Genomic DNA, 21,191 nt, shown 5'->3' with positions numbered 1-21,191 from the left:
TAAAGCTGCCAAGTGTATCCATAATACTATAGGGTCTGAAAGTAGCCAGATGATTGGTATATGTCCAAGAATTATGGTTCTTCTGCAAGAAGCACGCTTGGTCCCTGGAGTCAAATTCGTCTAATCTTCAGTTTTTTGTGGCTTTTTCGGGCTATGTGGCCCTGTTCTAGAAGAGTTTCTTCCTGACGTTTCACCAGCATCTGTGGCTGGCATCTTCAGAGAATGCTTGAATGCTGTTTAAAGACCTCCAAGGAAAGAGACTTTACTACACTCCAAGGGAGTGTGTTCCACTGTCAGACAGCTCTTACTGTCAGGAAGGTCTTCCTGATACTTAGCTTAAATCTCTTTTCCTGTAGCTTCCATCCACCCGGGTCCTGTTCCCTCCTCAATATGCATTCTCTGAAGATGCCAGCCACAGATGCTGGTGAAATGTCAGGAAGAAACTCTTCTAGAACATGGCCGCATAGTCCGAAAAACCCACAAAAAACTATGGATGCCATCCATGAAAGCCTTTGACTTCTCATCTAATCTTGTTCTTTCTTGTTCTCCTTTTTCAGGATGAGGTAGTAACTCCATTAGTGCAGCCAAGCAAAATCCATGTCCTGCTCTTGGTTCTGCATGGAGGCAACATCCTGGATACGGGAAGTGGTGACCAGAACTCTAAGCAAGGGGATGTCAATACTATTGCCACTGCATTTGACACTGTCATTCGGGTCCATTACCCAGCAGCTCTTGGACGTATCGCCATCAAGCTAGTTCCTTGTCCAGCCATTTGTTCTGAAGCATTCTCACTTGTTTCCAAGTAAGTTGCTGCTTTGTTTTCAGAAAAAGAACATGGGAAGGAGAAAGAAAGAGGGGAAGAGGGAGATAGGTGTGTAAAAGGAAGGCATGACGGGGAATGTTGTGTTTCAAAATGGACTCTATGTGTTTATTTGTCATGGATATTTTCATCTCTGGGTTATTTATGGGTCTGGCTCACTGATTAGTTAAATCAGTATGTGCACCAGAGGTGCATGACAAATGCACACTCCACTTTGCTTCAAACATGGGTGTGCAGGTCACAGCACGGAAAAGTTACCTTTTTGAATGGCATCTGCTACAGTCCTCCAAGCAACATGCTAGGTTTGGTGTTGTAGTCCCAAAAATTAACTTTTCCAAGCTCCAGTGTGCATGCATGTATGAGAGAAGAGTGTGTTGAAAACATATATAGCTCTTATGCAGTAGTGTGCTGAGTTTTAAAACAGTCTGAGCCAACCCCTTCCACTAACAATTTAATTTGAATGTATCCAAGAATAGGCCTTTGAGGCCCCTATTTCATGCTTTTTGAAACTTTTCAGAGAGACAGCTCCATATTCTTCTAAGCAAGAGGCTTTCAGATCTTATAGAAGTGTGATCAGAAACCCACTGGGCTTGTCACAGAATTATACAGTTGGCAGGTACCCCCAATGCTCATCTCATCCAACAGGAATCCATAGCTAACAGATGGCCATCCAATCTGTTTAAAAACTTGCAACAAAAGAGAGTCTACAACAGTCTGAGCCAACCCGTTCCACTAACAAACGGGTTTTACCATTAGAAATTCTTCTTAATGTTTAGTCAGAATCTCTGTTCTTGTAATTTAAATCCATTAGTTTGGGTCCTAACCCCTGGAGAAACAGAAAACAAGCTTGCTTTATCTTCCATGTGACGGTACTTCAGATATTTGAAGATAGCTATCTCATTCAGTCTTCTACAAGCTAAATGTATCCAGTTCCTTCAAACTATTCATCGTAGGGTTTGGTTTCCAGACCCTTGCCCATTGTGTTCCACTTCCTCTGGCCACATTCCAATTTATCAATGTCCTTTTTAAAATGTGGTGCCCAGAGTTGGGTCCAGTACTCTGGATGAGGCTTGATAAAAACAAAAAAGTGTGGCATTATGGTATTATTACTTTCTTTGCTCTACTGATGCAACCTCAAATGGCATTAGGGATTTATTTAATTTTTTTGCTGCCACATCACACTGACTTATGTTTAGCTTATGCTCTATTAGGACCCCAAATCCTTTTCACATGTATTGCTGTCAAACCAAATGTCATCCATCCTGTGTTGGTGCATCTGATTTTTCATGCCTATATGTAGTACCTTACATTTATCCCTGCTGAAATTCTTTTTGTTTGTTTTGGCTAAGCTCCGCAGTTTGTCACATTCATCCTGAATACTGATTCTTCTACTGTAGCTACTACTCCCAGTATGGTGTCATCTGCACATCCGAGGAGCATCTTCTTTCCAGCCCCTATCAACTACCTACTAAAAAACTGCCCATGCTGTCTGGGGATTCTGGGAGTCATAATCTCAAACAGGATTTTTTCCCCAAATTCTGCTTAGGGCAGAAGCCAGCATGAACAGAAGCTACCCTAATATAGAACTTGTCTTTTCAAACTGACTTCAACCTCACTAATATTCTGGTGGCAGACATCTACATACATAAGGACAGATCTCCACTACAAACTTCAGCTGTTTTAGAGGTTATTCCTTTCTTTTGAACACCTGTTTTCAGCTGTGATTTCTGGGAGTGGAGTTGGGACTAGGGATCCTAACAGAGACTTTGCAGGCCCTCCGATGGGTTAGTTGAAGGAAGCCACTGACAAGAAAGCCGGTTTACATTTTTTATTTATATCTACCCTTGAGGTTTTAGATTTATCTGGGCTTTGAGTTATGAGTGACAAAGTGGATCGCTTCTTTACAATGAAAGCTACAATGAAAACAAATTACTTTTTAGAATTAACTTTCCAAACTCTGCCCCATGACACAGCCATAGGATATAACAGTCTTTTGCTTTCTCTTCTCTCTTTAGCCTCAGCCCTTACAGTTATGATGAAGGTTGCCTTTCCAATAGCCAGGATCACATTCCTCTGGCAGCACTTCCTCTGCTTGCCACATCATCCCCACAGTACCAAGAGGCAGTTGCCACAGTGATCCTGAGAGCCAACCAAGTGTACAGTGAGTTCATCAAATCCCAAGAAGGCATGTCATTCAGTGGCCAGGTAAGCAGTCTGTCTGAGTTGATAGAATTGAACCAGAGACCAGATGGTGTGTGTGTCTGTAAATTTACAAAAACACTTAACGTAATGCAGGGTGATTTAAAAAAAATAGTTATGTGGGGTTTTTTATTAATTCTTTTATTAAATTAAATTAGTAGATTTAAATTATATATAGAGAGATGTAAATAAAACAGTATCTCTGAAGAAAAGTCAACTCTTCCTCCTTTTAGATTATTTGTGTACATGTTACAGAAGCAAGCAGTGTCTCAGAAGAAGCATTTACTTGTGAGATGAGAGGGAATGCCTCTTCCAAGATGCTACATGTCATTTGCATTTGTCCTCTTTAAAACAGTCAGTTTTTAAAGTCATCTCCCACCCCACCCATCCAAATGGCTGTCGTCTCTGGTAATAGCAATGTTCTGTGCTTTCTTCTCTTGGGGGTATTGGGGGTTACAAGCCTGTGGGCCTAAACCTAAACTTCATTGCAAAAGCTCTCTCCATATCATCAATTCAGACCTCTAGAAACAATAGTCTGGTGGTCCACTGGGAAGACAGGAAAAGAGAAAGAGAGAGAAATAGGGTATCGGGGGAGGTATCCTTTTGGTTTTGGTTCCACCTGCTGCCAGTGTGTGAGTCCCAGCAGAATAATTCAAGAGAATGTAGTGCTTTACAAAGGTCCCCCATCCTTGTGAAGAAGTGAGCACCAAGCATGAATTTGAACTGTCAATTTCCTTTAGAGGAGAGACAACTCAAATTCGGGGGGCATGTGTACTGCTTGCATGTCCACACATTGACAAATTGTGTGGGACTAGTTGGGAAGATACACTCAGTGAGTTTTGTGGGTTTTTCTGGCTATATGGCCATGTTCTAGAAGAGCTTATTCCTGACGTTTCATCAGCATCTGTGTCTGCCATCTGCTAGCATCCAAGGTTGGTGAAACGTCAGGAATAAACTCTTCTAGAACATGGCCACATAGCCAGAAAAACCCACAAAAATCTATGGATGCCGGCCATGAAAGCCTTCGACTTTACATACACTCAGTGCATGCAGAGCTATTTCTAAAGCTTTATCAGTGCAGAGGGTGAAGAGCACACAGCTTCCAAGCAGCTGCTACTACCTATGCTGGACCCCTACAAACAATTGCCTTTCATCCTAGTTCTAGCCTGCAGCACTTGCATTTGATTTTCAGCAAATTTTGTTCAAGATGCATGGTTTCCCATCAAAAGCAAATTTGTCTACTAATGGATGCATTCCACTTGGAGGAAGATGGAGTTTCCAGTTAAGAGCACAGAACATACAGCAGAGTTAAAGGGACCATAACAGCCATAAATGCAACTTATACCTTACATGTTGGTTTTAATAGAGTTTTAACTCTTGATGTTCCTTGAAAAGGACAGTGAATGAGTGTGTTTTTTTTTTACCCCATGCACAGGTGTGTTTGGTTGGGGACTGTGTAGGAGGTATCTTGGGCTTTGATGCTCTATGCTACAGCAGTCAGACCATGTCAGAGAGTCAAAACAGTAGCCGGCGGGGGAGTGTCATAAGCGTGCAGGTAAATACATAGTCTTTTAGAACATCTACATGAAGCCATCTTCCTTTCTTCTTTCTAATGCCTGTTCAAAATTCATCCTGTTCCACAGCCTTCAGAAAAAAAGGTGAGTTTGAGGTGGCATTAGAAGGACTGTGTAATGCCCGTTTAGTCTAAGTAAGTTAAATTGAAATAATGCAGCCATCTCCACATGCTGCTATATAGATTTGTTGGACTCCACAAACTGGAGTTCCCCAGTTAAAACTTATTGCTAAAGATCTTTAAAGCCGATAGTGATGGTGATGATGACGGCTGGTCACTAGACCATAGCAGCATGAAGAGTTGCCACCTGATAAGTCTGTTAACAACCCAAAGGGTTAGTGGTTGGCCCAAGCAGGTCTGCTGTGCTTGTTTGTCAAACAGAGTGTCAGTGTGATTGCCCTTCGTCAGGGGTCTGATGCCTAGGCTTTGTGCCCTTCAAATTCCAGGACACTGACCTCTTATCTCCTGGCATCATTGTGAACAACAGCTACTGTTCTGGGGGCTCTAACCTGGAAGCCAGCCGACACCTCAGCCGAAGCAACATCGATATTCCTCGCAGCAATGGGGAGGACTCCAAGAAACAGTTTCCACGGAAGAGGAGTGACTCATCAACCTATGAGCTGGATACCATCAGCCAGCACCAGGCCTTCCTTTCCAGGTAGATTTTTAAAGGGAGGCAGCCGCTGCTAATGTTGAATCAATTTTGTAATTATCATCCCTTTGAGGTTGTCTGATGCTTTTAGAAATGCTCATTGGCCATTTTGGAAAGCAGAAGATATGAGATATAAATGAATGAGAGTTAGCCGCACTTATTCATTAAGCTCCACATGATATAGGCAGTCTGAGATGAGAGGATGCTGCAGAATCAGACAATCCATTTGACCTGGAGCTGTGTACTAGTCCAGAGCTTGGAGAAGTAACGTTTAAGGTTAGAACCCTAAAGGTGGGGGATACTGTGAGGTCTAGTCCAAGAAGTTATTTTTTCCAAGCTCTTACCTCACTGGAAGTGGTGCTCTAGGGTCTCATGTAGAGTCCTTCTCCAATACCAGTGCCTTATCCATTTAGCTGGAGGTGCCATAGATTTCACCTGAGACTCTCAGCAGGCTAAGCAGCCTGCCACTGAGCTCTGGTCATAAGGCCTCAAAACACAAAATTTGAGGGGATCAGTGGTGTTTCCAAAAATGATATTAAGCTTCTTCTCCCCTTCTGGTTCCTTGATTTAAATTGACCTCTAATGTTTTTCGTAGCCCTGATATGGGAGGCAGGGGTATAGTGGAAGATTTTGAGCAATTTTTTTCTCTCTCATTATTTTTCTGATCTGTGAAATGGGAATAATGATGATCTGCTTCACAGAGTAGTTGTGAGGATAAACAATATTAAAAAAAATACCACTATAAAACAATATAAAGGATTTCTATGTGGATATATTAGCAGTAGTAAATCAAATAGAATTATGGGGTTATGTTCACATGTTAACAGTTTTTCAGGATACATGATAGACCACCTCAGAAATAAGTGTTTGTATGTGAGTGAGCCCATACTCATAAATGCTTCCAAATGTAGCTGTTTGTGGATTGGTATTGCAGGCTCATGCCCAGAAAACACCTTCTTGTCCAACCCCACAGTGCTATATATATTATTTATTTCATGTATTTTATCCAGGAAGATTCTCTTGGTAATATTTAGAAGATTTAGTAGATTTTGTTACGTCTGTTTGTTTTACTCCTGGCATTAAATATTATCACAGGCTTGTTGTCTTCACCCGCTTCCCCGTGCCTTGAAAGGATGTGAAAATTTAATCTCCGCTCATCATTATTAACAATGCTTACCACTCTGTAAACCATTCTGCAGATGTGCTGCTAGTTGTTTGGAATCTCACACTCCACACAGGCAGTTGCGCATTAAGAAGGGGAAATTCCCATTCTAAAAAGAATGTGGGCTTGTCTATATGAGAACAGTAGATAAATTAGGATTTTTAAAATAAGGAGCCATGCGAGGATAGTAATAGATTAGTTTATAGTCCAAAAAGTAGAAATTGTGTGAGTAGCAGTCAGACAACATCTGGAGGATCACACATTCCACATCTCTGCCCTAAAGCATACTGATACCTTGATGAGCTTCCACAGAACACTGGGGTTTCTCAGTTTGGAAACCACGATATTAAATACGTTGGTGGCCAGCCTACAGCACAAATGTTACCTGTGTCAAAGGCAGCTATGGCTCGTGACATTCCTGAACATGAGCAGGAGACCTGGTTACAGCATAGAGGCAGGGATAGGCAACCTCCTGCCCTCCAGATGTTTTGAATTACAGATCCTTTTCCGAACTCACCAATGGTTGGGAGATTATGGGGAATGCAGTTCAAAAACTGGAGGACAGCACATCACTTACTTGTTGTAGAAACTGTGCTGTGCTGTACCAATCTCTCCAGAAGTGTTGCCTGTTCTCTAGCTCAGTAGACATTGAAATCGTAGGGACTACCTATAAATGTTAGTGTTGTTCAGTTTGGGGGGGTTGCCTTATAGTTCTCTTTCCTGACAAGCCTTTTTATGTTAAAGAAAGGGATGATTGGCTTTTCTGTCCTCAGTTGGTGGGTGCAGAACATATTGTCCGATGTAGAATTGTTCACGTGGCTGTACTGATCCTTATATGACAGGATCATATGCTGTGTTATATAAGTATGAAGGTGTGAGTTTATGATTATACATTTTACTCTGGGCAGTGAGACAGACAGCATGCAAAGATGCTAGACTCCCTTCCTGCCAATTGTGATATTTCTATTTCTCTTTCCTCTCTTATTTGTTTTCTTTTTCTTTTGTTTAACCCCTTAACACTTGTCCCAACAACTTCCTTGAGGAAGAAATAGGTAAGCATAATTCACAGCTTTCTGTAATGTAGAGAAGTCCAGTATGTTTGGGAGACCATGTGTAAAGCAAAATGTTAGGATGCAATCCTGTGCACATTTACCTGTGAATAAGCCCAATTGAACACTGGTGCTTACTGCTGGATAAGCATGCATAAGGTTGTGTTGCACATGTCTTAAGAAATATAGAATAGGTAAAGAAGATAATGTTCTATTTGACCAACTTGCTGTTTAGTACATTTAGCAGACTTTCCGATCTGCTGCATTTCTTTTCCAGTCATGAATGCTAGGAGCAAAATTGACTAGAAGAAGGAATAATTTTTTCTCCAAAATATCAAGATTTGTTTTTTTAAAAAATGGGTATATTTTGAAGAATGATAGGTGTTCAGGTCAGCAAATATATAATTTTTACCTATCCTATATTGTAGTCTGTTCAGCCAATACATTTACAACATTTGATGTTAACTGTTGATAAAGATACTCTTGTTAACAATGGATGCAAATACACCTGAGTTTTTTTTTCCAAAAGGAATGGCAGAAGAGGGCAAAAACCTATCAAGGAATGCTGCTTTTCACCTTAACTTTTTTAGACTTTTATTTTCATGCTCCTAGTGATCCAGAATCATTTCATCTTCATGTACCATGTTAGGCCTAACCTAAAGTTAGCACAATATAGATTTTAGGTGTCTATTACAATGGTAAGAATCACATTCATTGTTAACACACAGTATAACATGTATTCATGACTGTCTGTCTGGTAGCTTTGCTTCCTTCATTGTTACTTACAGTCTACTTCCTTCTTTCTCTAGTTTACATTCTAGCGCTCTGAGAAACTATTCAGGATCGAGGCGATCGAGTAGCTCCACTGCACTGGATGGAGGAAACGTTGGGAAATTTGAATTTGACATCACAGATTTCTTCTTATTTGGATCTCCTTTGGGGCTGGTCCTCGCATTGCGAAAAACAGTCATCCCAACTCTCGATAGTAAGTTCTTGTATGGAATTGGGTGAGGTGGCATTTGAAAATGCTTTCTGTTTCTAAAGGGTTGTGAGAACAAAAAAAGCAAATCTGGATAGCTCAAACTGTAAAACTGATAAAGAAACATTTTTAGAATAAGAAAGCCACTGCCTTCATTCATATGCATTTTTGTCGCTAGAACTGAGATTTGAAGAAAAAAACACTGTAAATTTGTACCAAAAACTGGCCAATTGGACTTTGGCATCACTAAGACATTCTGCATGACAACCATAATCCCTAAATAGAGTGTGCAGCTTTTAGATAATCTTTTAGATGAAATAAATGTGTGTAGTGCTTACCTTTTTTAAAAAAAGCAAGGAGTGTTTCTACAGGAGGAGAGGTAAGATTCACAGCTGGCCCCAGCTTGGATTTGGTAATCTTCTATGACTGTCCTTTAAATGATCTGTCTTCATCTGTAGGGACCTGTATGTTTCATTTAAAAAATAAGGGTCACTTTGTAACAGTTTAGGGCTGTACAATAAAGAGGGAGAATTCAGTGTGAACAGGTTTTAGAAAAGTTTGTCAAAGTAATTGGCGCCTTACTTTAATATATGTTATGATTTAAAAAGATAACCAGTAATGTTAGCTTTTTAAATGCCTAGCAAATGTATATAGTGTCACTTTAATATTTTACTCAGGGATTGAGTAGGTTAAAGCAGAATTTAGGTTCATGTGACCTGCCTGGCCTGGATGGCAATGGGAGCTCACCCCTTCCTGGATGTTTTCTCCACTGTCTACAGTGAACTTACACAGTAAATGGCCTCATTGTCACTTTTTCACTCCCTCCACCATTGCTTAGTTTTTCAGTTGAGACCAGCCTGCCAGCAAGTCTACAACCTGTTCCATCCTGCAGACCCTTCTGCTTCTCGCTTAGAACCTCTTTTGGAAAAGAAGTTCCACATTTTGCCACCCTTTAATGTCCCACGCTACCAGAGGTTCCCACTTGGTGATGGCAATTCGGCCCTCCTGGGTAAGTCAGCTTTTCCACCAGTAAACACCCAGTATCAGCGACCTAGTTCTGCCTTCCCAACTAGTGTCTTCCAGATGTGTTAGACTTCAACTCACCTCATTCCAGTCAACATGTGGTCATGTTAGTAGCCCAAAATGTATAGAGAACAGTGAGTTTGGGAAACCTGGCCTAGTTTTTGTTAAAATAGTACACCCATATCTAGGCTGTAGTATTTGGGCAAATAGATGCTGGTGCATATAACATAATGCTTCCATGAAGAATATCCCTCCAAAAAAGAAGAAGAAGAAGAAGAAGAAGAAGAAGAAGAAGAAGGTTTGTCTAGGAATCATCTTCACAACAGCATCTAGTTCTGTATATCCCGATATATTCCAAACACAGGTTTCCCACTTCAGCAAGACCTTGGCCTGTGATGCTAATGCAGTTCCCAGATCAGCAGGAATCTTGTACAGTGCTACCTCGGGTTACGAAATTAATTCGTTCCGCCGCCCCGTTCGTAACCCGATGCATTTCGCAACCCGAAAAGGCTTTCCGTTAGCGCTGGAAAGCCGCGCGTTTGAATTTCGCGCCGAAAAAAATTTCGTAACCCGAAAAACCCTTCGTATCCCGGAACAGTTTTTTCCAATCTAACTTTTTCGTTTCCCGGAAATTTCGTAACGCAATCAATTCGTATCCCGGGGTACCACTGTACATGTGATAGTTGGCATTAGAAGTGGCAAGGTTCAGAAATGCCTGGCAGCCTGGGAGTCTTCTGGGAATTGCAGTCTAAAAGACCACTGGCCATGCTGGAGGGAGGTTGAGGGCTATGGTCCACTGGACATGCTGGGACTGGAATCCAAAAAGTAACTTTTCCCAGCTTTATTTTTGGATACAACTGTATGTACCCTAAGTCTCAGAAGCCTTATTCCTTAACCCAGCCCTGCACAAAGGTTCCTTTCAGTTACACCTGTACTTGCCTATTGCCTAGTTTCTCTACACCACTGTAAGCCAACCATTTACCTTTTTGAGAAAGTGGGTAAGATGAACTGGGGTTTTGATACTTTGGACTTCTCTTTGGAAGTAAAGTGCATTGATTACTCTGGAATTCTTTCCAAGTAAGCACTGTTAAGCTCACAACCTCCAAGAAGCCAGAGTCCGGGCTACTCTTTACCTCACTTTTGTACCATGTGCCACACTACATGGACTGCCCTCTCCTGACCGTTCCTTTTGGTGTGATGGCAGAAGATCTGCTCCCCCCCCCCCTTTTCAAAAAGAAAATAGGGGTCACTCTTGAACAGGTGTAAACCATATGTATGGTTGAATATGGAGAGGGAGTAGTCTGAAAGCATTTACACTGATTCTCCCTGAGCACTGCTTCCCCTCAGATGCTTTTCTAAGAACTAGATTCCCATGAAAGGGTGTGCAAGGGATGGTGAGCCAACCTCTGGCATGTGGAAGTGGTTCAATACCACTTCCCTGCTTTCACCCTTCACAGCCCACTTTATACCTGTTGAGATCTGATTTCTGACACATCTAACTAGACCCTTACTGTTGTTTCCCGTGTCTGAGGTCCTTTAGAGACGTTTTTGACACCAGTTGTGAGTCTGTTCCAGTTTCTGTGGCCACATGTCTGTTGTTTTTTGCCCATCTTTGTTTTCTTCCCCATCTGCTTCTAGTTGAAACAGTCCAGAGCAACCCTGTCCTCCTCGTAGAAAGCAGCCCCCTGGTTGCTCTTCAGAACCAGGACAGCTTCATGGAAACCAGTATCCCTGTTCCCATCCTGAATTGGCAAGATGTTTCCAGTAAAAATTCTGGATTTGCTGAGTGTGTGTAATCTGACCTTCCCCATATTGTCTTGTTGTGTCATATTCTTGGGGTTTTGGATGATGCTTGATAAACACTTGGTTGCCCCTAAGGGTCCTGAAAGCTTTCCCTGCTTTTTTAATGGTCAGCTGGATCCCTAGGACAAAAAAACAAACAGAAGCAGAAAGTTGGTTCATTTCAGAGGACTTGAGGGGTGGACAAAATGTTATCCTTTGATATTTTAGAGTTGCGTAGTGTTCTTGTGGGGAGTATCTGCATTAGTCTGTTGCAACAACAAAAGGTTTTATGGCTCCGTGAAACCTAGTAGGTTTTATTTGGCACAAGCTTTTGTGGACTGCGGCCCACTCTGTGCATCTGATGAAGTGGGCTGAAGTCCATGAAAACACATGCCAAATAAAACATATTAGTCAATTTAAGACATCACAGGACTGTTTAGGAATAGTATGTACAGCAAATCATGAAAGAAACAAACATATAAGTCAACTTTGCCATTAGGTCTATCAGTGTTTAACCCAGTCAAGTTGGGACTAGGGTTCCTCCTCCCTTTGATTTATTTATTTTGCTTTGAAACGCTGTACATGAAGAAGACTTCTGTGTCCCTCAACAGTTCACCTCTAGCATTTTTGGTTCAATACCTGGTTCATTTTCCTGGTATACTTCCTATCTTTTTTTTACAAGGCCCAATTATTTTCTCTGCCATGCAAGCGTAGTTCTGCAAAGACAAGCACAAACTCTGAGGTGATGCTGGCTGAGCTGAGAATTTTAAATTCCTGGAGCTAACAATAGAAATTGGCGTCCAGCGAGAAATGCCTTTCCTCTCTGTGGCACTGCAGGTTGGGATATGATTCAGCTAAAATCCAAGATGCTGAATGTATTTATTTTCATCCTTTTTGGTAGCTCCAAATTACCTCCCTCAGGTAGTGCAACCAGTTGCTTGTGGTGAGCCTCTTGTGTTTTCCTGCCCAGATAGGAAACAGCCCATCACTACGACTTTGCACCCAATTGCACACTCCGCCAAAGTGGATGGAGTAGTAGCATGCAGAATTACAGTTTGTGTATTTACGACGGACGTGTTGGAAAAGCTGTGCGACTGAGCACAGTAGAATCCAGACAAGTGAAGAATTTCTGATCAGAGGCAGTGGTAGCTGGATGAGTTGGTTCTTTCTGAGTTTGGCTTGTATGCATCAGATGCTGACTGTGCATGCCCCCTGCTGTCTTAAGATGCAGCGCATATATCATGATTGATGGATGTTCTTCTTTATAGGCTTTATGATTCACCCATGTGGGTTCTTTGTCAATGCAGGGACTTTTTTGAAACATTCTAGACAGGGCAGATGTGCGCAAAGTGCCCCCACATTCCCTGGATAGGAAAACTCTGTTTCTGTCTCACAGAAGTCATTGAGTGGGGCAAAGTCACCCAACAACCAAAATAAAATACAGGAGGCTGCTGGCAATCTGCACCTTAATACTGCTGTTTTTCATGCCTTGTACTTCATCGTACCCCCTTTTTGTTTTTAAGAGAACCTGGGGGGGGGGGGAGTATGATGCTGCCTGTGAAAATGTCCAATGTGTTTGATTCCTACACCTGTAAGCATTGCTCAATAGTATGGACCAGTAATCTAATGGGATAATTTGCAAATGTGATTTTCAAAAACAGGACTGTAACCTCAAGACCCTTAAATGAGTCCTAGAGCACATAAAGCCTGAACCCTCCCTAAAAGCCAAGATAACTAAACTAAGACTGTTGTACTTTGGATGTATCACAAGCCAAAATGGTTCACTAGAAAAGACGATAATGCTCGGTAAGGTAAAAGGCAGCAGGAAAAGAGGAAGACCACATTTAACAGATTTTGGACTTCGGCTCCCAGAAACAGCAGCCATGTTGGCCAATAGTCTGAGATTCTGGGAGCTGAAGTCCAAAATCTTTTAAAGGGTACAGGTTTGGGGACCACTGTTTTAGATGGATAGACTCAGTCAAGGAAGCCATGATTTCCCTGAACAACAAACATCAGGGTATGAGGAATGAAAAAATCTCTCCCCAGTCTCACAAGGTTCTCACAGTGCAATCCTAAACATCTCTGTTTAGAAGTAAGCCTCACATAGCTCATGGGACTTACTGCCAGGTAAGTGTGTGTTTAGGAATGCAAATTCAGTAAAAGTGGTGAGGAACTGGCCAATACCTGTGCTATTAAAATCCCACTAAGATTGCACACATATATTCTGAAATTCGGTCTAGAACTCACCAGGGCACTGGATGAGGGTTTTTTCAATGAGTTTGCTGCTCTTATAGAGCCCCATATGTGCAAAGGAACACCTTCAGTCTCATTAGAGATATTCTGATATGAGCTTCTACCATTGGTAAATAAGTAATGCATTTTATTTAGCCTGCTTACAAATAAAATTAATTGCTTATATGGGAAAGCTTTCAAGACCCTTTCTTCTCTCCTTGTTTATGCTTTCACAATCGAGTTACTTTTCCCCCCGCTATTGGTGTTCTGCATGGCTGCATTTCTTTTCAAATTTGCATTTGAAAGATACTGCAAGGTTGTAATTGATTTCTAAAGGCAGTAGGTATGGATCATGCCAATGTCTTGCTTACATTTAAAGTGTGTGAAACAATACTTTAGAAAGCAAAGTAAACCTGCCCCTCAACACAGATCTGATGTTAAGACGGGATGCATGATGTTCACTGACCCATGTGTCCCAGTAACATCTGTTAATTTAAAAATCTGATACGATTTTAATCACTGCCTCTTCTGCTATTTTACTGACTGCTTTTGATTTATAGAATTGACACAATTTTATATTCTTTTTATTGACCTTTCCTGAAGTGTCTTGGCTTAGCTTTTTAGAAGTGGAATTTATCAGTTGAGAAATAAATGAAGCATTAAAAATGATGCATGCTGTGACATCACTGGACTCTGACTTTCCCCAGCACCTCAGTGTTGCTGACAGGGATAGGGAAACACTGAGTCTAGTGACATCAAGTGCAGAGCCTGGAAAAGGTGCTGGCTGGTGGATTTTGGGAACTGTCATCCAAAGAGTAATTTTTTTCAAGCCTTGATTTGCACGGTATCATTAAACTGAACATATCTCGTTTATGTATATGCTCAAAGCCCTATGGAGAGTTGGAAAGACAACCATCTCTCCTCTGGCCCTGCCTTAGTATAACTCAGCAACTTTGCTCTGAAATTCTTCTGTCACAGTGAGACAAAGATCTTACTGCACAGCATGGTACAGTCTGCACTGCAGCTCAGAAGCAGCATGCTGTGGCTGTGGAAACACAGGTGATCAAAGTAAGCTGCAGAAAATATCACGGCACATCAGAGGACAGAGAGAGAAGACTTGAGAGGCAGCATCCTTTCCCTGAGAAAAGGTGCTGTGTCAAGAATCCTTCCAGGTCAAGAACTATTGTCAGTTGTCAACTGTTGTCAGTTGTCAATTGGCATCGGATTGGTGTCCTTCTTTTTCTCTGCTGATCCGTGAAATCTCCAGTGCAAGCAATTTACGTTCTTTCATCAAGCTACCATCAAACTACCTCACAGGTTGCATTTTAATCCAGGACCTATATTTAAATATATGTTTATATATATAAGGAAAGAGCAGGCATGGTGTAGTGGTTTGAGCGTTGGACTACCATTCTGGAGACCAGGGTTCCAATCCCCGCTTAGCCATGGAAGCCCACTGGGTGACCTTAGGCAAGTCACACTCTCCCAGAGGAAGGCAAGACAAAACCCTCTCTGAATAAATCTTGCCAAGAAAACCCTGGGATAGGGTTGCCTTAGTATCTCCATGAGTCAGAAACTACTTGAAGGCACACAACAACAAATATATAAGGAAATACTGCACTTGCATTTGAGAAATGCCAAAAACTTTACCTTTTGGGGAACAAACTCGAAGGTGCCCTCAAAAGTGTAAGCTTTCAAGATCTCTTTGTCAGGAAGAATGCTACAAATAGGGGATTGGGAGTAGGGAAGAGGAGCATTAGGTTGACTAGGCTCTAGCAACAGTTCTTAGTCTAAGCTTCCACAAGGTGCTTTGTTGGCTTTCAATCAATAATTTTTTACAGGCATAAAACCAGCATTTGTTGTCTTTGAATTTTACCTCAAAGGTTCCAAAAAGCTGGGTTTTTTTTTTAAAAAAAGTTTTTCATTTATGCAAAGAAGTGAAGAGGTGGCACATTTCCCCCCAGTTCTAGGGATCACATCTACAACAGTAAGGTATCAGGCCCATGACAGACTGCGCAAGTCCCATGAGTTATATCGACATTTTACTTTACAGCTCAAGACAAGTAGATTATTTTATTCTGCACTATGTTTTGCTCTCCTAAGTTCTGGGCCAATGAGCAGAATTTCTAAAGTGAATTCTAGTACTAGAGCAAGGGCAGTTTGCCACAACCTTAGTTTGCTTTAGCTTGTCTGCATGTTCTCTCTGCTTTACACTTTGAGTGCACACATATGCATTGCTAAAAAAAGTTCAAACTAAGCATACATTGTGGGTTGTTGTTTTTTTTTTTTTTTTTTTTTGCTTTTGGGGGGGAGTGAGCTGCTGGGGGTTGCACAGGTTGATAAAGCCATTTACTTGTTGTTTTTTAAAGCTTTGTAAGCCTCCTTGTAATGACTGTGCCCACTGAAAGACAAGTTCAACACCTTGTAAATAAATAAATGCACAGCACTCTGGTATCTGAAATCCAGAGAGACATTTGTATGAGGATAATTTTAAAAGCATCTCTGGCTTCCAGCCCTGGGACCTAAGGAGGTTCAGCCAAGGCAGTGATTCCTAAGTGAAAGCCTTGGCAAACAGCAAAGGCACACAGACTGAGAAGTGTTGTGCGGGATCTGGCTAAAGGTATCTTTAGTCCTGCATTCTGTTCATGTGACCAACCAGATGCCACTGGGAAGACCACAATCTGGACATGGGAGCAATAATCTCTACTTTGTCCTCCTTGTGTTCCCTAGTGACTCCATATTCAGAGTCACAGTGTTTCTGAGCCAGGATATCTGGCTGTCATGACTTACGCCCATTGATAGTCATATTTGCCTCATTTTCTAGGCCTCTATCATCCATTTCTCTTGGCAAAATGCTATACCTGTGCTTGCCACAGTTTCTCTGTCCAGCGTTTACTGAGGGATTCCGATTGTACTGTAAGCAGTTCTGGGAAAGGTTCAAGAATCTTTTTTCTCAGTTTACACTGTTGTACTGGCTCAGGTCTCCTCAGTCCTGCAATTGCCCTGTCTGAACTGAGTATACACCCAAGTTCCTTATACACCCCCAGCTTCCTTGCAGCTATGCTTCTGCAAGCAGAGATCAGAGGTGCTGAGCAAACTGTCTTTCATGGTTACTTGTTCAACCGTTGCTGACTGAAGAACTTCCTGGAAAACTTCTACGGAAATCTCAGAGCTGCCCAGAACCAAAGCTTGGAAACGTTACTTTTTTGTACCACAACCCTCCGAGTTCCTCCATCAGCGTAAGGGGCTGTGAGCTGTAGTCCAAAAAAGTAATGTTTTCAAAGCCTGCTGAATGCAAAACATCACTGCTCTTTACAAGCTGTGCATGTGGGCCAATGGGGTTACCCTAGATTTCTGTTTCCTTCTAAGGCAGTTGTTTCGTTTTCACCATTTGGGAAAGGGTTGCAGAGCTGCTGACCTGTTTGTTTTGGTGCTTGTGCTGCTACGTGTTTAATTTTTTCTGATTGGAGCTCCGTTGAAATGTTTGTTCTTTCCAATTGGCTTTTAGAAATACGGACACACTGGTCTTCTGCCATATGTGTGTGAGCGAGGGAGGGGCTGGCTTTTATTTTTGCATCCTGTGTGTCTCCCAGTGACCTCTGTTAGTTTGGTTTAATGCTCTCAATTTCACTGTTTCGTCTCCATAGCGGATGTTGTTCAGTCTCTTGGTGGCGCCTTCATGGATAGTGCATCCCCTTCTGCTCCCATTTCAGTCCCTCAGTTCAGGGGCTTCCGGAGAGCCAGCGAGGCCAGCATTGCCAGCCAGGTCTCAGGAATGGCAGACAGTTACACTGCTTCCAACATAGCCAACAGTAAGTGTTCTCCCTCCTTGGGAATGGGTCTATCCCCATTAGTTGCACCTGCCAAGACTCCAAACATCTTTGAAGGACTTGCTGTATGGTTTCCTTGTGGTTGTTTCCCCCATTGAGATTCTAACCAGTCATAATCTCTAGATCACTGTCTTGTGACAACAGCACCTGCCTTTAAAAAGCATCTTCTTTAGAAGGAAAAACAAGAGAGTCTTTTAGGTGGTCATAGCCTTCAAAATTGTATGTCACTTTAATATTTAATATGTGTATGACACTTGAAATATTAAAAGGATTTCACATTTATTATATGGCTGTACTCCTTAAAACAGCCATGTGAAGCCAGTATCATTTCCCACCTTATTGCAGATGGCTGAGAGAGAGCGGCTTACCTGAGGCTACTGAGTGGGCTTATGGCAAAGGCAACGTTTCAACAGGAGGACTCCTGATTTGTAGTATGGTTGCTTGAGCCATTACTTTACACCTCCTCTTTGCCTCTCAGTGGCTGAATATGACTGTTGGAGCTGTTCCATGTCTGAATGATGAACATTTACACACCAAGATACAAACAAATCTTTCATATGTGCAAATGTTTAAGATCTAAAATAGCCCCTATGACAAAGGCACGGTTGCCTCTTAACTAGCCAAAGTGTTTACTTCATGGCCCCAGTGCATTATTGCAACACAAGAATGAGTTGTATTTTTTTGCATGACTTTTTGTGTTTTAACAAGTGTTATGTTTTATTTTTGTTTTGTCTTTTTAAACGTTGTTCGTTTTAGAAAACAAAACTCACCTCAACCATCTCAGGGGGTTTAGTCTTCTAGCACTGCTTGCCCTCCCTCATAAGTCCTCCACCCAACCCTCTCCCAAAAGACATAGGGCGTCTAAACCTGAAAAGTCCCAGAATCCCTTAGGAAGAAGGTTTGGGAGCTCCTCCCATTGGGAAATGGATTCCATTCTACAGATTCCAGACCTCAACATCAATAAAGGTATTCTGGAGAGAGGAACAGGGGGATCAAGAAGCTGCAGCACCTGACTAACCTCTGTTGCCATCTCCAAAATGAAGCAATCTGCTTTCACTGGGATGCTTTACAATCTTGGTATAGGCTTTAACAAAACACTGCTTTAACTCTGCTTTCAAGACTAACCTTCCCACTGCCACTAACAACCAACTACAGTTGTAAAGGCCATGTAAACTGAACTTAGAATACAGTTACTGGCATTTCTTTGGAGAAAGACCTTATTCCTGATTTCCCTGTTTGGAGAATCGCAAAATTGGCCGTATATCTTGAACAGCAAAGAAAAGGTTGGAACACCTCCAGGTGTGAGGTGACCTTTTTTTGATTGGAAACCAAAATAATGATCAGTTTAGTCTGAACGACACAGTGATGTCCGTCAGAAATCTAGGAATAAAAACTCAGACTCAACCAAAGGAAAAGAAGATGTACTGTTTGGAGATTTTTTTGGATCAGATTTGTATTCTGATCTGGTACGATGGTCAGCTTAACATTTAGAATCCATCCGCATGTTTGATTAACTGGATATTTTATGAGTTTCATTCATGAGAAGACTTTCTGGTGTGTGCATTTGCTGTAAAGGAGGTGGGAGAGATAAATTTAAGAAAACTAGCTGGGGCTGGCTGTCAAAATGCCAGTTTATGAGCTACATGAAAATAAATGGAAATTCTCCTAACAGGCCAGTTTGATTTCCTCTTCCTCCTCTTCCTCCTTTGTCTGCATTTCAGTCACAAATCTGGAAGTAAATCAAACGCGGGTGGGGGAAGGGGGGGGGGCCTTCCTTCCTCAGTGTAACACTTCCTTCCTTTTATTTTGACTCTTGCATTTTTTATATTCTGTCACTGATTTAGAAATGCATGCGAAAATGGTAAGTATGATAGTAAGAAGCTTTAAAGATGGTTTCCTAATCAGTGCCCATAACATATGGTAAGTGTCTGATAAATAAGCACGGGATCAAGAGATCTTACTGAGAAAGCTGGGAGTATGATTTGTTTGAGTAGGTACAGTAGGTCTTGTTATCCGCTGGGGTTTGGTTCCAGGACCCTTTGTGGATAACAAAATCCATGGATGCTCGAGTCCCATTAAATACAATGGCACAGCAAAATGGTGTTCCTTATATAAAATGGCAACATAAAGCTTGGCTATTTGGAATTTATACTTTTTTTGAATATTTTGAAGCTGTGCATGCTTGAATCCATGGATAAAAAATCCGTGGATAAGGAGGGCCGACTGTAATTTACATGCACAGTCTGGGCATGAGGGCTTGGTGCCCTCTCTCTCTGTTTCAAAGACCTGTGGCCCTTTCACACTCCATATTGTATGTACTTGTATATAAGTCTAAAAAATTTAGTTTGAAAATGGACCCAAAAAACCTGAGTCACCTTATCCACCGGTCATTGTAAGTACTTCATCTTAACTCTTATTCAAGAAAAGAAAAAAGGAGCCATCCAATTCTCTGAGTAGAGTGGCAAAAGGTGAAAGCTTAGTCCATTCTGCGAGAACCTGAAAGAAGCAGCTACCTCTTCTACTCTCTCTGCCATGACTCGACTTCTGGCTTTTTTGAATGCCAGGGCAGGGAAATGGCAGAGGTGGCACCTCCGCTGAAAGAAGTGCCAAGAGAGTAGAGAAGGATCAGTGCTCCTTTTAGGTTCTGCTGGGATGGACTAAGCTCTCGCCTTTCGCCACTCTACTCCGAGAAGGGGATTCCAGCAATGAGGAATCACGCCTCTACTTTTTTACCTTCAGTTTACCCACTGGTCATATCAAAATCCTTAATTTTGGCCCCAAAACCTGTCCTCGCCTTACACATGAGGTTGACTTATACACAAGTATATATGTGTGATTATAATTCCGTGATTACACTTTCACTGCCATTGCTGCAACCATCAAAATCCTAAGATGGTTAATTTGTTAATTGACAATTTGGTAAATACAATTTTAGTCTCAAGACCAGGCCTACTGAAATGAATCAGACTTTTTACTCAGTGTTGACCAAAGTCTCGTGGATTTCACTGGTATAGTGTAGTTGGGATTAAACTTAAATTTAGCCTTTAGTATTGATATGTCCAGAGACATGGTTTTCTGACAATTCAGTTTGAATAGTGGTTGGCCTGGAACATGAAAGACGGACTTTATTTATTTATTTTAATGCTGGGTGTTGTCTCCTTTTTTCTGCTCTCAGTTGCTGCCAAATGGTGGGGAACCAAAAGGATAGACTATGCTCTCTATTGCCCTGATGCACTAACTGCCTTCCCCACAGTAGCTTTACCACACCTTTTCCACGCAAGCTACTGGGAGTCAACAGATGTGGTTTCCTTCCTTCTCAGACAGGTCAGTTCTGTGTGGTTCACCAATCTCCAACCAGTGGCATCACTAGGAATGTGTGGCAGGTGTGGACTGCATAATTTTTTTAGACTTATAGACGAATATATATGGTATGCTGAAAGGAGTTAAGGTTGGATTGAATGAATCTAGAAAAGTAATGAGTCCTTCAGCTGGCAAAATATCAGTTGTAGTCTATATCATAATGTTAATTTATGACAACACTGTTGCATCCAGGACACTTCAGTGTTACTTTTTGCTATTGCTAATTTTTGCTCTTAATATATACATGGAGACTCCAGCAACCGTTCAAGGTGTTCTTCTAGCCTACCATTTGTCTCCATTTCTTCATGGTCTTGTAACATGATTTATTTGTACAAGATCATCACCTACGACTCTTTGTTTAATTCAGAGTAACTCCCAACTTCTTTTTTTTTTTAAATGACAAGGGAAAATGCAAATACACCAGATCCTACCTTTAAATTAGTGCAGAGATATAGACATAGTAGCTCAGTAACATGTCTAGCCTTTGAGCACTCTAGTTCAAATAGATCCTTTGCAAACCAAGTGGAGAT

The 21,191-nt window shown here is 41.6% G+C and overlaps 1 protein-coding gene across 11 annotated transcripts in view; it reads left to right on the top strand.

The window, feature by feature from the left end:
* The window catches only part of PITPNM2 (phosphatidylinositol transfer protein membrane associated 2), a 142,779-nt gene that overhangs the window by 111,786 nt on the left and 9,802 nt on the right, over positions 1-21,191 (top strand). For 3 of the 11 annotated variants that reach the window (XM_042441641.1, XM_042441652.1, XM_042441651.1), the window contains 11 exons: positions 558-802; positions 2,836-3,025; positions 4,455-4,574; positions 5,039-5,250; positions 7,453-7,458; positions 8,265-8,440; positions 9,273-9,443; positions 11,096-11,245; positions 17,119-17,283; positions 18,058-18,267; positions 20,477-20,625. In XM_042441641.1, the coding sequence (XP_042297575.1) occupies positions 558-802; positions 2,836-3,025; positions 4,455-4,574; positions 5,039-5,250; positions 7,453-7,458; positions 8,265-8,440; positions 9,273-9,443; positions 11,096-11,245; positions 17,119-17,283; positions 18,058-18,267; positions 20,477-20,625 (1,794 nt within the window). The remainder of the gene's footprint in view (positions 1-557; positions 803-2,835; positions 3,026-4,454; positions 4,575-5,038; positions 5,251-7,452; positions 7,459-8,264; positions 8,441-9,272; positions 9,444-11,095; positions 11,246-17,118; positions 17,284-18,057; positions 18,268-20,476; positions 20,626-21,191) is intronic. The other 8 variants (XM_042441642.1, XM_042441643.1, XM_042441646.1 and 5 more) reach the window with 8 other exon arrangements.

The sequence above is a fragment of the Sceloporus undulatus genome, chromosome 10, assembly GCF_019175285.1.
Source record: "Sceloporus undulatus isolate JIND9_A2432 ecotype Alabama chromosome 10, SceUnd_v1.1, whole genome shotgun sequence".
NCBI lineage: Eukaryota > Metazoa > Chordata > Lepidosauria > Squamata > Phrynosomatidae > Sceloporus > Sceloporus undulatus.
The sequence above is the reverse complement of the archived record's forward strand: the minus strand, read 5'-3'. Positions and strand labels throughout refer to the sequence as shown.